This window comes from Semicossyphus pulcher, unplaced genomic scaffold, assembly GCF_022749685.1.
Source record: "Semicossyphus pulcher isolate SPU_LCO1_2020_fin unplaced genomic scaffold, fSemPul1.0.p SCAF_16, whole genome shotgun sequence".
Taxonomy (NCBI): Eukaryota; Metazoa; Chordata; class Actinopteri; order Labriformes; family Labridae; genus Semicossyphus; species Semicossyphus pulcher.
In genome coordinates, this window is record NW_027211670.1 from 11,816,238 (window position 1) to 11,832,356 (window position 16,119).

At 44.0% G+C, this 16,119-nt stretch overlaps 1 protein-coding gene across 1 annotated transcript; it reads right to left on the reverse strand.

Moving 5' to 3' along the window:
• Nucleotides 1-329: 329 nt before the first annotated feature.
• Nucleotides 330-15,161, reverse strand: sbk1 (SH3 domain binding kinase 1). Its single transcript, XM_069665140.1, has 4 exons — nucleotides 15,121-15,161; nucleotides 6,841-7,082; nucleotides 5,543-5,745; nucleotides 330-5,073 (listed from the first exon to the last, which is right to left on the reverse strand). Exons 1-4 carry the CDS (start codon nucleotides 15,156-15,158, stop codon nucleotides 4,246-4,248), a joined length of 1,311 nt encoding a protein of 436 aa, XP_069521241.1. The 5' UTR covers nucleotides 15,159-15,161; the 3' UTR covers nucleotides 330-4,245.
• Between the last annotated feature and the right edge of the window lie 958 nt (nucleotides 15,162-16,119).

Sequence of the window (16,119 nt, forward strand, 5' to 3'; positions counted from 1 at the left end):
ATTAATGTTCTCATCTTCGGCTTCTTATTCCAAATGTCCTTGAACTCATTTGCTCTTTGAGGGCAGCAGATAACTCCTATCTACACATGTGGTAATTGGGCTTTCAGAAGGAAGTCAGCATATTAAAACAGTCTGGGGGCTCGTTGGTGATCCAGACCAAAGCCTCGGGAAATCACATGTGATTCAGGCTGACCTTCATCTAATGTGCAGTCTGGGGACTTTACGAAGACGGGATGAATTAGTTTTGCCGACACTGGCAGAAAAAAAATACCACCCCAGTATTTCTCACTACACACACAAAAACCCCTGGAGCCATAAGATGTGGTGCATAAATTTATTTCAACATATATTAACATTTTGTTTATCCTTTTTTTCCTTTTGTTAAAGACACATTACATACAGTATTTACATTTGATTCTACAACAACACTTGCTGGCAGAAAACAGTTTGATCATCGGATCGGGATAAACTGGGTTCATGGAAGGCTACTCTCTAGAGCTTCAGTAAAACTTACAATACAGTTTGACACCTCATCATTAAACTTGATCAATCCTGTCATAACAGTCCACATGGAACAACATTGCACATTGCAGCAGTTAAGTATAATGATGGCTTCAACAAAGCCGCAGCTGCTCACATCGGAAAACACTTGTCAAGTTCAGGGCTACAGTTAGAGAAACATTAGGCCTGTGATGTGTCTTATTGTGCTGTTGAGTCATGTTATGAAGCATCGTGTTATGATGCCTATGATGTCATGCGGTTTGCTATGATCATGCTATGTGTCATGCTATGGTTATGTCATTTGGTGATGCATTAGGTAATGTTAGGTATATTTAATCTCCTGTATGAATGCAAGATTTTTGGTGTCAGTTTTCTGGCCTATTCTTTTTTAAGAGAGAGATTTGGTTGTATGAAGAGAAAACATTCGTATGGAGAGCAAAAGAGGGGGAATGCATTGGCCAAATGCAATCCATAGACTGTATAAAAAGATGGACGACATGACAGCTCCCTAAAAGTGAAGCCAAACCCTCTCTATTGCCCCCTGCTGACTGGCTGCAGTGTAGCTAATAAAGCCCGCCTCCTCCATATTAACAGATGGGACATGAGTCAAACTATAAAATCAAAACACACGTCAAATACATTTTTCTCAAACATGGTTTCCGTCATTATAGTTAGTTCTTATCATGCTGATTTATGTCCAAGTGTTCATTTTTCTGACAAGTTTATTTTTAATTAGTTATTTGATGCTGTAAAAAGGATGATTGACAGCTCTGTTGACAAATCCGGCTCCTGCAGCCGATCTGTTCCGGATTAGAGTAGAGGAGGAACGGAGAGAGGAGACATAACTAAAACAATCACTACAGTCATTGAAGTTTCCATATCTGTCTGCTTCAGACCAACACAAGAAGCTGTTCTGCTGTTAAACACGCCGATGTGCGGGATCCTTGCTGTTTGTTTTTAATAAGTTAAATGTGTTTAAATTAGCGGAAGTGGCTAATCTCTACTGCGCAGACTCTGGCTCCAAATGATGTCACCAGCGCACGATAGCAGCGCCAGTCACGGAGGTATTTTGGCTTCAATTTTGTACAATAAAGTAGATGGAGACACGTCGTCCATATTTATATACAGCCATGGATTGCAATCCCAGAACCCATCGGCTCCCATGTTACAACTATTGAGCTTTCTATTCATCTCTACAAACAGATTTTCTGGTCGTATATGTCGCCAAATCGAACTCTGCTTTTGCGTTCCAAATTGCCAGTCGGACTGTGAACAATAACCCTTGCACGGAAAAAGAAGTCCTAGCTTAGATATGTCAAGAAATATTGGCTCGTGCCCCCAAAGGCTAAATTGTCGTCTGACAATAACCAATGGATTACGTGATTGGGTTATGTAAGGTTGCGTTGCGTAACTGTTTGCAGTATGTTAAGTAGATCCTACATGGTCACATCAGGGCTAATTCACATTCAATTGCAATGTACAGACATATTACCATTTCACAGATCCTATGAGACAGCCAGCATCTCAGCTTTAAATACATCCCTTTGACAAGTCCTCAGCCACAATCAGCTCACCTTTGCAGAGTGAAGAGTAAGGATGGAAATAATAGGGACCATCAGCAGCTTCAATTATGGCTGATGAGACTGAGTAAAGACTTTGGTCTGTGACCCAGCTCATAAAATTACAGGGAAATGTGTCATCAAGTATAATAAGCTAAGGAACTGTCACAAGGAGCTGTGGGTGGCTGTGAGGGGGGGTTGGTGACCGGTTGTTTCATTTGGGTTCAATTAGACTTGATTTTCAAGAAGAGGACAGGAGCCGAAACCAAGAGGAGCACAGGCGCTGTCACTATAGCGACAGAGCTGATGGGCTGTCAAGGGAGGAGTAGGAAAATAAGGAAAGTAGAGACAGGCGCGCAGTCAAACAAAGACATGGACACGCACACACCTGACTGACATAACAGCAACAACTCAAGCAAGAAAAACGACGGTAATGAGAACGCACCGAAGCGATCGCACTGATCATTCTGTGATTCACAATCTGACGTTTCTCTTTGGAAGCTGAGCGCGTGTGCGGGTCACAGAATACCGAGATCATCCGTCCAGACATTGAACATACTGGGCTCTGCTGGTCTAGTGATGCAGCTGGGTGAATTCCCAGGGAGAGGAAGGAAGATTAATTTAAAGGTGAGCATGAGGGGCGTCACTACTATGAGCAGTCGTGTTTGCGTGATAATGTTGCATCTTGATAACCGAATATTGGAGCACCTTTTGCAAAGCTGCAAGATTAATCAGGAAGGTGTCGACCTGCAAAGCACCCCTCAGTTGCTTTAATTGATTGAATGAAGACAGAATGGATTTGCAACCAGGAAGCACCTTGATTTTACACAGGATGTTGGGTGATAAAGTTAGAGTAAAAGGAAATTGCTTAGATGATTGATGCCTAATTAACTCGAAAATAACACGGCCCAATTCAGATAAAGCCCAAAACAATAGAAGAAAAGGAGAAGAGCAGCTGCTACCATGTTTTACGTAGATAATAATTCTCTATATTTAATTCGTTGTGATATACTGTACATTTTGTCATATCTTGTTGCTACATACAGTGCGTTACCCAGACAGTACCTGTAAAACATTAAAACCCCTCCCCCTTTTGTAGAAAAGTAGTACCGCTACATAGATGAACTACCTGATGTTACAGTGCACTCCTAGAAATATCAAATTATTTACAATATAGAGTTGTAATTTCCTTAAAGAGTTCTCCTACCTTACAAAAATCTTGTGCTTTAGCATTTGAAACACACACACACACACACATACACATCCAAACACACACACAGCAGGTAGAAAAGAAACAATAGAAAGATACTTCCTTCTTCTCGTCTTTGTTCGCCAACTTTTCAGTCCGAAAATGTACAATCCCTGTATTCTGTTGTGGGAATGAATCTCATTGAGAGCAGTTCAAAAGTGGCAGATGTGTTTTCCAGCCCGTCAATGGATTTCCATTACTAATAAAACAGGAAGTGAACCACTGAAGTGTCCTGAGGTGATGCCTATTACTGAGAAACTAGCTCTAGACACCTACATGAAAAGACGTCTCATACAAACTGCTACAGTAAGATTTCCTTTTTTTCTTTTGCTCTTTTTTAAACATGAAGTCTGTGACACACTTAATGCATTGGAAGTTGGCAGGAAGTCTCAGAAATGGCAGTTGAATGTAGTTGCGTAGATTCCCCAGATCACAGGCCCCACGACTGAATCAGATCGGGTCTGGGCCTCCCTGGAGCTTTTATTTTGAAATAAATAGTTAAGAGACATAACAGAAACAAGAGTAAGAGACGTGGAGTGACGAGCTGATCAGTTTTGAAGGAGTTTCTAATTAAAGAGTCATTAGCACCACCACGGTGTATGGGCAGAAAAACACAAATGTCTGGATGGCAGAATGGGCTGCTGCGAGGAGCAACATCAGCAGACTCTTGAACACTGCCAGCAAAGCCTCTCAGCTAAGCAGTCTTTGGTCACAAATCAAAACCCAAGCGGCATGTGCCAGAGATAAGCCGTCCAAATGTGTACCGCTGATTGATGATTTGCATTTCCACAGCCGGTGATGTGATCCTGAGCTTCTCTTTCATGTTTAAGTACCTCTCCTTTTTCACTGGAGTCTCTGTGGTAGTCATTAACACCTCTTCAAAGCTTGTTATTTCGGTGAAAAGCCATCCAGCCTCCTCTGCTAACATTGGCGTGGTCACACACAGATTTCGATGGCAGTTGCCATCACCATCTGGCTTTTGTTCTTGTCTCGGCCTGGAGACTGGTGTGGTCCAGACTCCTCTCTGGGAGATAATGGGTCGGAGAGGACACTGCGTTTGAGCGGGGCTGGGCGCAGACAGGACGTTCCTGGAGGGGTGGAGGGCTCAGGGTGTCTGTGGGAGGAACGTGATGTAGTGGAAGTCGAGGAGGAGGTACAACTACCCGTGCAAACTCCAGAACTTGACCTCTCGCCTCTCTTCGCCCTACAGGACGCTCTGCGCCTGAGCTCGCTGACCAGCTCATACTTGACAAAGCAGAAGACGTCTTTGACTCCACAGCGTTTTTCCGGCTCAGCAGCGAGCAGCCTCTGAAACATGCGCAAGGCATCATCAGTGAAGCGGCGCCACTGAGACGGGTAGGTTCCCACCGGACACCCTGCTTTCTGCCAACGTCGAAACTCCTCGTAGAAGGCATCTGCCGGCAGCGCTGCCTCCCATGGGAAGTTTCCTGTTAGCATACAGAACACCAGCACACCAAATGCCCACACATCCAGACTGGTGGTCACAAGGAAACCCTCAGCACGGCTAGCGCGGCACACCTCTGGTGCTGTATAGGGGATGGTGCCGCTCACCCTTTTCACTCGACAGCCAACGCGCCGTGTCATGCCAAAGTCGGCCAGCTTGATGCGGCGGCATTCTCGATCAAACAGGAGCACATTCTCGGGTTTGACATCTCGATGCACCAGGTTTTTACTGTGCATGAAGTCCAGGGCCAAGCCCAGTTGTTGCATGCAGCGTTTGACCATTTCCTCTGGCAGACCCACCTGAGAAGAACAGATGGAGAAAGAAAGGTTAACGTGTTAGGACGCAATTTTTGATTAATGCAGGCCAATAAATATAGTGCATTGTGTAGGAGGTGAGTCTAAGGGAGGTGATACCAGAAAAAGAGACAGGTGATGGTTTTATTGTGGAGGAATCAAATAACGAGGTGGAATTTGATGTGCTCCAAAAAGGAGGAGTGAAACAAACAAGTCCTGGTTTTGAGTTCCTCTGCAACCATTTTTAATGATTCTTCAGAAGAACCTTGAAGTCAAGAACTCCCAGCACATCATTTGGAAAAGAACTAAAGCAAAGTGAGAGCTCTACGCGGAGAGAGAAAACCGGGACAAAGACAAGGCTCCAATCCCATGAGAGCTTGTTAAAACCGCTGTGTTTGAACATGGCGGCTGATTGGAGCAGCTCTGGCTGAGTGAGGATGGTAGTGATTGGTGGAAGAAAGGATGATAGAGTTACCTGTGGGGGGATTATGTCGAAGAGGTCCCCCGCTGGGGCGTATTCTTGTCCAAACACGTAGCTGTCCTCTGTCTCGAACAGCACGTCCAGGACTTTGATGATGAACGGGCTGCAGCTAAGTGAGCCTGTTAGACTGTACTCCCGTAGGAAACTCTTGAGCTTCGTCTTGTTCTTGGTCACAAACTTCAGGGCCATTTTGGTGCCTATGAAACACATGAGTGGACACAATAAGATTCCGGTGTTTCCTACCTTCGCTACAAATAAGTACTGACCATCCAAAGCACTCCAAGTGTTATCAAAGACGCTTAAGGTGATTTTATCCGATACTCTAAGGGAGTGGGCGGACTACCCAACCGAGTCTTCGCACCAGCTGCTTCATTCATACATATAAACATGTAAAGTGAATGAATCTCACCTCCATTACACACATGCTGTACAACCAGCTGTTCACAGTCGCAGCTGCAAAAAACAGAGGCTCTGTATATCTCTGTAATCTTGCCTGCCCTCTCATCCTCACTCGGCACTTCTTTATAATGCTTAGTTATACTGCTGTCAGACTGAGCCGGCTCAATAACTTTGATTTTCTTACAACCAAGGCTTAACAGTACACATAAAACAATCCTAAGCAAACTCTTAACAGTTCTGAATTAATGTCTAGGCACTGTGCCTTGAGACCTCAGACTGATCTGTCTTAGCAAGTCATCCTCAACTGTGGGGCATGCTGGCATGAAGCAGACAAGGAGATCTGACCAATCTGCTTTCCAAAATGTCTTATTTGTGATTACATAATCGGATGGTTGATGCTTAAGGCATACTCATACAAAAGGGTTAGAGGATAAACAATCTTGGAAGCCATTGGCCATTCTCTTGACGATATAGCCTGTGGGTATGACAACCATTTTTCCGAGGCTTCTTCTGCAGCCAGGAGTTTTTCAGATAGACGTTAATGGATGGGCCAAGACTTCTGGTTGTTTACGGTCTAATACAAACCTAAGATGTAAAAGGTGAGTTTGGACTTGAGAGACAACGTTTAGGACAGGGTTAGGGTTAGGGTTAGGGTTGTTATCTGCTCTAACATTGAGATGTTTTTCAGGGATTGCATTTTGGACGATATGTTCCAAATCTTACATACAACCAATACTTGCAGAAACACTAGAAGACGATACTATTCGGACTACAAAGGACACACCTGGCACCAACCTACAGATTCCGTATCCTTATTCAGAATCCGTTCATAGACATTAGAGGATAAGGATCTTCAGCCACATTTTGAACCCTTGATGCGTTAACCATCTTACCTTGTGTTCTGTGGGCCACCAGGTCCACCTTCCCGTACGTGCCCTTCCCCAGCTCCCGAATGTGCTCGTACTGTTTGGCTACATCTGCTGCAGAAAGAGAGGTGATGGCCAGGGCCTGCATGTCCTCAACAGGAACTCCTCCACAGTAGCCCATCTTGGACGTTGGAGAGCCCCCGCCGCTGCCCACCCGTCCGGGTCCAGATGGAGAAAGAGACAGGCTCGCCTTGACGCTGTGCGGCAGACTAAAGGAAGAGGAGAGAGCACTGTTAAGAGCCAGGTTTTATTCTGCCATAATAATGGCAGGCTGTATAAATTTATATGTTCATGACAAAGTACTCTGAGTGTCTTTTTGTTTGTTGGCACACATCCATATATTCACGTCTGTGCATCATGTCCTAGAGGACGGTTAAATCAGGGTGGTTTTAACAGAGCTTCATTTCCATACAATCGATTCAGGGAAGGCATCAACAGGGAAAGTGCTTTCAGTAAATGTATTGGACTTCCTGCTGTCCCTGTAGATCACTCCTGCCTGCTTTCAGATATGGCCGGTCTCAGACAACACTTACTGGCAGACAGCAACGGGAAAATCAATATGGCCAGGTAGAAGGCCTAACAAATGGAAACAAATGGAGAAAGCTGACAGCCTTGAGGTGTATACATGCTGGTAAGGCATGCCACCGTTCACCTGTGACCGCTCTGTTCTTATGCAGGAACAATTAGAGCAGCTGTGAGAAAAGGGGGCGCTTTTTATTTGCCTGGAAAACATATTTGGTTTGGTTGTTCTAAGCATTTCAGTCAAATTGCTGAAGCTAAGGAAAAAGGAATACTGCAACGGAAAAGTTGTTGCTGATTTTCAAAAGTGCCAAGTTTGAAATAGGTCAAACTGATCCTCGGAGGGTAAAAAATAGCTCTGATGGAGTCAGACACCCTAGATGTGCCAACGGACCAAAATCAGCAAATGTTGATTGACTGTGAATGCGGGCGTCTGTTAGTGAAAGAAAACTATCGAACGAACCGCACAATATGGACCTTCTGAGGAAATGAAGTGGATCAAACTAATGATCTTACCCATTGTCTCTCTTCAACCCCCCTCCCAACACAATCACATTTAATCATCCAATCATGCACAGCACGCACACATAACACACTAATAGGCACCAAATCAGCGCAAACAATTTCGCTGATGGCCTTTTTCATCCATCATTCAAAGACAGCGGCTTTGCCCTTTGTTCTTCTCCCCCCGCAGCCAGTTTCACAGCACCGCACTGAATTAAATAAAAGCGCCTTGAATGTGTCCGTGCCGACTGTCAGGTGCATTTTGGAAGCTAATGTTCAGCTGATGAAAACGTGGCAAGAGGAGGCTTTGTTGAGACACTGTGAAGGTGTTGAGGATCCTCAGCTATCTTGTGGGAAGAGAGTGATAAATATAGCGATTAGACAGCGAAAACTAAAATAGGAAGCGGCCGTTTGCAGCCTGTGTTCTTGGCTCGTCCCTCTTTATCCAAGAAAAAAACACCGCTTATAGAAAGACTGCCTGTAGAAATGTCTTGCTTCTTGATTTTATCACAAGCATGATTATATAAGAGGCTATGAATATTGTAGCCTACTCATGCTGAGCATGCCCACTGTATAGCCTTCAGCAAGTCAACACAAAAGTTCATTCTTATCCAGAACACCATGCAGTCCAAGTTTGGTGGTTAAACATTAAAAAGGAGACAGACAGACAGACATTTCCTCTGACCGCCCACCCTGCGCGGCCCCAAAAGCCTCCATCAGCGAGCGCTTGTTTACCGGCTCTTCCTCCAGCATTGAATCTTAATCACATTACTCAGCGCCCACAAAGACAAAAGCACACCCCACCTAAAAAGCCCAGGATGCTTTGCTCTCATTTCCTCTGCAGAACTGGATTAAGAGTCCTGAAATGTGATGAGTGTTTGGGCTGTGATGACGCTGTCAATGCGAACAGGACACTGCAGTTGAGTGCAGTCTGGAGGTGTGGGGATGAAGTTATGTGGTCAGTGGGAGATGATTTTGTGTGCGTGTGTGTTTAGGGGAGGTCGAGTGTATCAGTCGCACAGTGACAGTCTATCAAAGGCCCTTTGTGTTCCCACCTCTGAGAGGGAGCAGCTGTGAGACTCTGCACGACTCAGCATTCGTGTTCAACTACACTGATCTCCCATGATGCCCTCTGCTCCTCTGCTGTCCTCTCAGGCGTTAAAAGACAAGGTAACAGAAAAAGCCTCCACATATAGATGATGACTAGGTTAAGAAAAAGCTTTTGCCTGGGTTGTTTTGAGCTGGTCCTACTTATGTTGTAAATCAACAAAACAAACCTGTTTTTTCTTTGTCCCAAAAGGTGGAGATACAAGGTTTTCCCTCAGCAGCAACAATCTGTTTTTCAGGTATTAATTTCCCCTCAAATACAGATTGACAATCTCGCTCCATTTAGCAATTACTCAAACAGAGCTGAGTGCATTGGAAGTGCAAGAACAGGTTGCAGCTAAAACATCCGTTTTTATGACCTAATAAGCCCAAGGACGGTCTGGAAACCTGTTGCGGCCAGCACCACATGACACATATGAGATTAAACTGCCCGAGCAGTTGAACTTTTCTCCTGCAAACACTCAGCTGGAGGTGAGAATAGAGGTGAAGCTTATGAGGCCTTTGTCTCTCTCCTCACAGATTATATCCTGACAGGTGTTGTCAGTACACACTTTGGTCGAGACAGAAATATGTCAACCGTTACTGGATGGATGTGCAGACATTCATAATGACTTCAGTGACTTGACTCGTCCTCTCGCGTTAAGTTCACCTTGTTCGGTTTTGAGTGAAATGTCTCATCAATTATTTCGTTGATTGACATGCTATTGGTGTGCACATTCATGCTCCAATGTTTCCAGGATTTAAAGTAACAACCTAAGTGACATCAGGAAACGTCTTAGCCACCGAGTAGCCCAAAAACCTGGATTTTAATAATACTTTGGTTTCCAAATAGAAATATTTACACCCCCATCAGCCTCAGCTTAAGATAGGTGCTAATTAACAGGCATGCTAACACATTACTCTAAGATGCTGACCTTGGTTACATTATTCTTGCATGTTAGCATATCATTATACATTTGGGCCTGTGTTGACTAATGACGTTTTTTGTGCAGGCAGCGCCCACAACCTCAATATCAGAGCGCTTTTTACAGCAATTACTGTTGCTAGGTTATGAAAGTTGTCTGTTCCTTTGATAGTGACTGCTTAGTCGGAAATTTAAAAAGAAAACATAAAAACAAAGGAAAGAAATTGTGTCCTAGCATTAGCAGCTCTGCACCTGGAAATTGCACCCTCAAAGAAACTAAAGGATTAGCTTCTCGTTCGCCATTGTTGTTGATATCAGAATACCTGCCCCTTCTTGATTTTGATTGGTCGGTGAGGGAGAAGTGACATTGACGAGCGCGGTGGTGTTTCAAAAGTTGAACTATTTTCAACTGAGAGCGCCATGAGTGCAGCGACAAAAAACAGCTGACGTCGAGGTTGTATAGAAAATGTGCTGCCAGCTAAAAACATGCAGTTAGTGGACACAGGCCCTTACGTTTAAGCATGCTGACATGACTTAAGACTATAATATATTTTCAAAGGTACTTTAAAGGTCATCTTCAATAACATGGCTATTTATTCACCTATATACTACCATTAAACCAGACACATTTAACGTGCTGTATGTATCTTATCAGGGACAATAATTTTGTATTAAGCGAGCCCACCCCGTGCTTTTGAACTTTGTGTGTTACAGTTGCAATGAACTGTGATATGACATTGATTACTGCATTAAGACTTTATAGGAGTGAGGTTCAAACATGAATACTGATTCAAATACAGGCAATTAGCTAAATTGAAGTGGTTGAAAGATGGCAACAGAATAAATGCTTCACATTCAGCTGTAAAAATGTTTTTTTAATGTATACTAGCCAGGGAGGGAGGTCTCAGGGTCGGCAGCTTCAATCAGTGTTTTTTTCCATCGAGCTCTTCCCTCCTCTCCTCTTTGTCTCCTGTCTGTTCCAGAAAATGTAAACGAGGGACTAATGAAAGAAATAAATAGATGGCGGAGCCTGCCTCGCGTCTCTACCTCTCTCCGTTACTAATGGACCAGTTGCTTCGCTCTCGGCTGAAGAGTCATTATGGGTGAAGACTGATCTCTCGTGTCCAATTTACTGTCAAAATGCCCACCGTGCCTCGCCTGTGGGTCAAAGTGAGTGAAATAAGATGTGACTGATGTGTTTTCTCTCACTGTCAGTCAGAAAATTTAAAAGACTGCATGCACAGACGCGCATATGGATTGTATGTATTTTTATCCATCTGTCTGTGTCCCTCTCCTCTTTGTCTCAGTGTGAAGAGTAAACACAAATCACTGCTATCCCAATCGATCTATCACTCAATCAAACTAAAATGGGCATCCTCGTGACAGCCTGTTGCAGTCAGGACACTCTGTTCCCAACTCAGGGATAAAAAAATGAATCACCTTCCTTGAATATCAGAGCAGAGTTGGTGGGTGTAATGCCTCCATCAACACGAGGCTGAAGAAACGCCCCGCTGTGCAGTGATAGGTGAATCAGCAGCCCAGGCCACGGACACTCCCTTTGACAAATCACCCCCTCTGTGGACCCCGCTGAGTCCCTGACTTTCCTTGGCTCTGCTTTGCTTCCCATCATCCTTTTCGCTCTCTACTTTAAGTCACCTACCCCATTGAACATATTCACACTGCGGCCATTTTCCTCTGACAATACACTCACTGTGGGTAGCTCAAATGTTGTTATAATGTCATACTGCTGTGTTCCAAATTGTTAGCGTATAAATGTCAGAAATCTGACACACAGTTATCATTTCAGTGCTTCTGACATATTTCAAGTTGAAACAATTCTCTTTAGCTACCGTCAGACAACAGCTAATGTTAGCATTCACCCACTTCCTACCTGACATTACTATTAGACTAGCTAAAAAGTGGCTGAATGCTAATACCTTTTGAAAGTGTTTTGTAAGATATGAAACAAAAGGCATAAACAGACAATTGACAGACAGTTGTAACAACAACATATTGATAACTCGTTAGCTAACATCAAATAGCAGCTAACATTGAACAGCTTCCTACCTTATATTACCATTAGCTAAGAAGTGGCTAACGTTACCTTTTGAAAGGGTTATGGAAAAGGCGTCAAAAGACTAAACTTTGTACAAACAACATAGGCTAGTTGATAACCTGTTAGCTACCGTAAGACAACAGCTAGTTAGCATTCAGCCACTTCCTAGCTGATATTATTATTAGCTAAATAGTGGCTGAATGCTAACAATACCTTTTGAAAGAGTTGTAAGATGTGAAACAAAAGGCAGACTTAACTTTGTAAGAACACATTTGTTAATCCATTAGCTCTCAGACAGCAGCTAACATTAGCATTCAGCCGCTCGTACCTAATGTAGCCTACCATAGCTATAAAGTCTGATGTTACCTGTTAGCTACCATCAGACAACAGCTAATGTTATCATTCAACCAGTTCCTTGCTAACTACGCCTATCATACATTTATTTAAAAGGTCACCTTAGCATTCAGCCTCTTTCTAGCTAGCTAGAAAGTGGGTTCATGCGTACGTTAGCTGTTGTCTGATGTTAATAGGTTATTAAATATTTTTTACTTGAAATATAGCCAAATGTCCCTACAGATGTTCACTATCCTTTGTCTTTTCAGTTGCTTATCTGTCAGGAAATGGTGTAATGATGATAATTTGTCTGATTTGTTGAGTTTGTACAAATCACAACATAAACTATGACATTATACCACCTTTTGAGCTTCCCATGTCAAAGGAAAATGGTCGTTGTTTATGTATACGGCGAAGGGAGCTCCCGCCTGTTGAAAGGTCCTGGTGAAAAACCGAATGAAGGGATAACGCCAAGGTAAATGGTACCCTAAGAGTGGAAATTGCTAGAAAACTACAAGCCCTCATGGCTCAAATATGCTGTATGTTGACAATGAAAGACCAAAGGGCGCATTGACAAACCGAAATCCTATAAGAACAATACCAACAACAAAGCATCCCACTGCAGAATACATCAATATTGTAGTTGAGGATTAAGGCTTTGGGATTAGAAACCATAGAGCGTCATGTCATCATCACCCTCGTTCTAATCATGTCCTGCAAAAAACATTTAAGTGTGAAACATCACTGCAATAAGCTACCCAGGGAACATAGTGTACTGTACCTAACCCCCACTCTATCACAATCCAGTAGCCTCAAGTTCCAACAGGGAAGCTCCATGTGACCACAGAGGGGGGGTCGGAGAAATCCAATGAGAGCAAATTGAAGCATCCCTCCCTTTGTAGCGCATGCTATAGACTGCATCCCTTTGATGTCAAATACATGAGGAAATGGGACTCTAATATGAGCTCAGAAAATGGGGTCTTAAAGGGAGGAGGGGGATGGCTAAATGATGTAACAGAACTGCTAAAGGGGACTTTTCCCCCATTTTGTCCTCCACTTCAAGGCAATCTAATACTGTGATCCCACTCATACACAATAGCCCCTAACTACAATCAGTGCACTAATGTTGATTGCTGAGGCTGCGTTTAACCTCTTTCTCTCTCTCCCTCTCTCGCAGTGTCTGTCTTAAATTCAAATCCCATCTATGCTTTGATTGCATGACGGGCTATTAGCATTAGCAATATAGAAGACACAATGCAGAATAGAAGACAATTAAAACCGAGAACAGACTGTACATAAATCAAACAGTGATTAGCCAAATAATACAATAATAATTGTTAAAGGGAAAATGGATTTGACTCATACATTAATGCAAATTATGCATAATATAGCCTACACTTGTACCCACACATATGTAGGTTGATTGACAGGAGCATCTTTAGGCAGCTGTTTCCTCCGTGATTTGACGGCAGATTACGATATAATCTGCACAGATTGGATGATAAATCTTGAAAAAGAGAGCAAAAAACTGGTTGATGCCGTCTGTGTGTGCGATTACTGACAATATTTCCTGTTCTCTGAGCGGCCATGGTTTTTTAAAAGCATCGAATCATGTGTCTGATGATTTTCTTTTATTGAACTCTGAATGTTTTTTTAATGGACTTTGGTTAGACCTTGTTACAAAACTGCAATTCGGTTTTTCTTTTCCTCTATTTTTTCCTGTGGCAGTGAAGGGTTTAGCTGCATGTGTGTATGTGCCAGATGTTGGATTGGGTCATTGTCTCGGTATATATTGAGCCATAATAATACCTTCATTTTTGTTGTAGTAGCAGGCATCCTCTTAATCCTACAGGCCGTGTTTGGGGACATTTCTACATGAAGTTTGAGCTGAATTTTAAAGAAGATTAGGTCTCATAAATCAGCTCGCAGAGTGGACTCTACTTCTATTTAAGATGTGGGTTTAAAGTGCAGTGTTGGCGATTGTCATCTATATTAGATGTGCTGGGTGAAACTGAATAACTGCTGATGTTTACACAGGAAAAACAAAGGCAGGCTTCAGTCTGCGGGAGGTGTTTTGGGCACTCTCTCCATGGACATGTTCTCAGACAGAATTTTGTTTGATATACGGATGAACTTCTCCCTCACAGTAAACACCCCGGCCATTACAGCATGCACCTCTCCACCAATACAATGTTCAAAATCCATGTGCACCGGCTGCAGAGTCCATTACCAGCCTCTGGACTTTGCTTTTACAGGGTTTTCTCTGACAAGTCAGCCGCCTCGTTTGAATGCATTAGACGGCATTAAGGATGAGATATCACCTGTCTGCCCTGGACAAAGTATAAGAGGACCATTAAAAGTGAAGTGCCCCGGATGCCCTCGCGTCCATCAGGCTGAATCACAAAAGCAGAGTGGGAAAAACACACACACACACAGGTGCGTGTGTCACGAGTAATGTGGGTGAAATTACAAATTAAATCAGAGCTCGTGCATTAAACCTTGTTACAGTTTATCATTTAATGAAATTAAAACTGTGGTGCTGTATAATGAACGCTGACATTTGTGCTTTATTACACCGCCGGCTTTCAAGGACGAATTCATAATTCAGTCATGATTACTGTCCAAGAGTGAGTCAAAGTTCACTAATAATCAGTGCATCATTCAAATCACAGCTCTTCAGATAAAACCCAATATCTCACAGGCTTTGATGCATTATAATACACATATGTGTTATACTGTAAGCCATTTTTCTGCAGACAACAGCATCTGGCAGTGTGACCTGGTTCCAGGTACCTCAGGGTGCATCTAGGTGTTACTCACTCACCTGCTGGCGACCTGTCTCTCTCCTCCATGGTCCTGCATTCGCTCGGCGCGCAGAGCTGCTGCGCTCTGCTCGGCTCTGATCCGCTGGGAAAGCGACGGATGAATCTCCTCGGTAATCGATCAGTTGTAGTAGGCGCTAAGAAAACCGGGCAGGTCCCTTTAGAAAAAACAAAACATTGCGGGGTTTTTTTAACAGCTGACTGAGCTTGGATGAGGTCCGCGAGTTGATGATTCCCGTCCTGCGTCTGGAGATGTGTTTTCAGTTTGTGACTTTCTTCGGAGGCGGATTGAATCAAAGCATCATCTGCTGCTGGGTGCTGCTGAGATGAGGACACAGGCTGGGATCCCTCCTCTGAGCGCCCACCATCTCAACCTGCCAGGCAGCAGCAGCAGCAGCGGGAGGAGGAGGAGGAGGGTGCAGCGTGTTTATCTTTCGCTCCTCCAGTGGTCCGCATGACCCACTTCGGCACCACACACACACTGAGGCGAACCCATTCATTCACATCCACGCGGGGGGCTCAGTAAACCTCTACTCTCTGCAGCGCGCGTGGACGAATTTGCGCGTCTCCAAAAAAAAAATCTCTCCAAACTCCTGCGTCTTGCGCGCGCTGTCAAAGCTGTTTGTGTGTTGTGTCCGTCGGTCCAAAGGGGCTCTGGAGGTTGAGGTAGGGGGGAGGAAGGGGGGGTCTCAGATGTTGCTCCTGTGCTGGTCCTACCAGTCAGCTCCCTCATTGTTCACCGTCTCCACCCTCTGGCAAACTAATACGCGCACGTGTCCCAGGTCCTAGCGCCTGCACGCTCCCATCCAAACAACCACAACCTCCATGACTTTTTTTCCCTTACTTTTGATTCATGCTTTGAAGGAACAAGCTGCTCCGCTCTTGCATAATTCAACAGCTTATGGCCTCGAGTCCTTCACGCGCTGACTTTGCCAACTGTCCTTATTAGGTAACAGCGAGGCAAGACTTTCAATTAATTCCCGGACCTGGCAGCTCCCCCT

Coding starts and splice junctions, on each gene's coding strand:
- sbk1 (XM_069665140.1), bottom strand. CDS start 15,158: ATGCAGGACCATGGAGGAGAGAGACAGGTCGCCAGCAG. Junction 5,746..6,840: donor GGTGGCCCACAGAACACAAG/GTAAGATGGTTA, acceptor TGTGTTTCATAG/GCACCAAAATGGCCCTGAAG. Junction 5,074..5,542: donor TCGACATAATCCCCCCACAG/GTAACTCTATCA, acceptor TGTTCTTCTCAG/GTGGGTCTGCCAGAGGAAAT.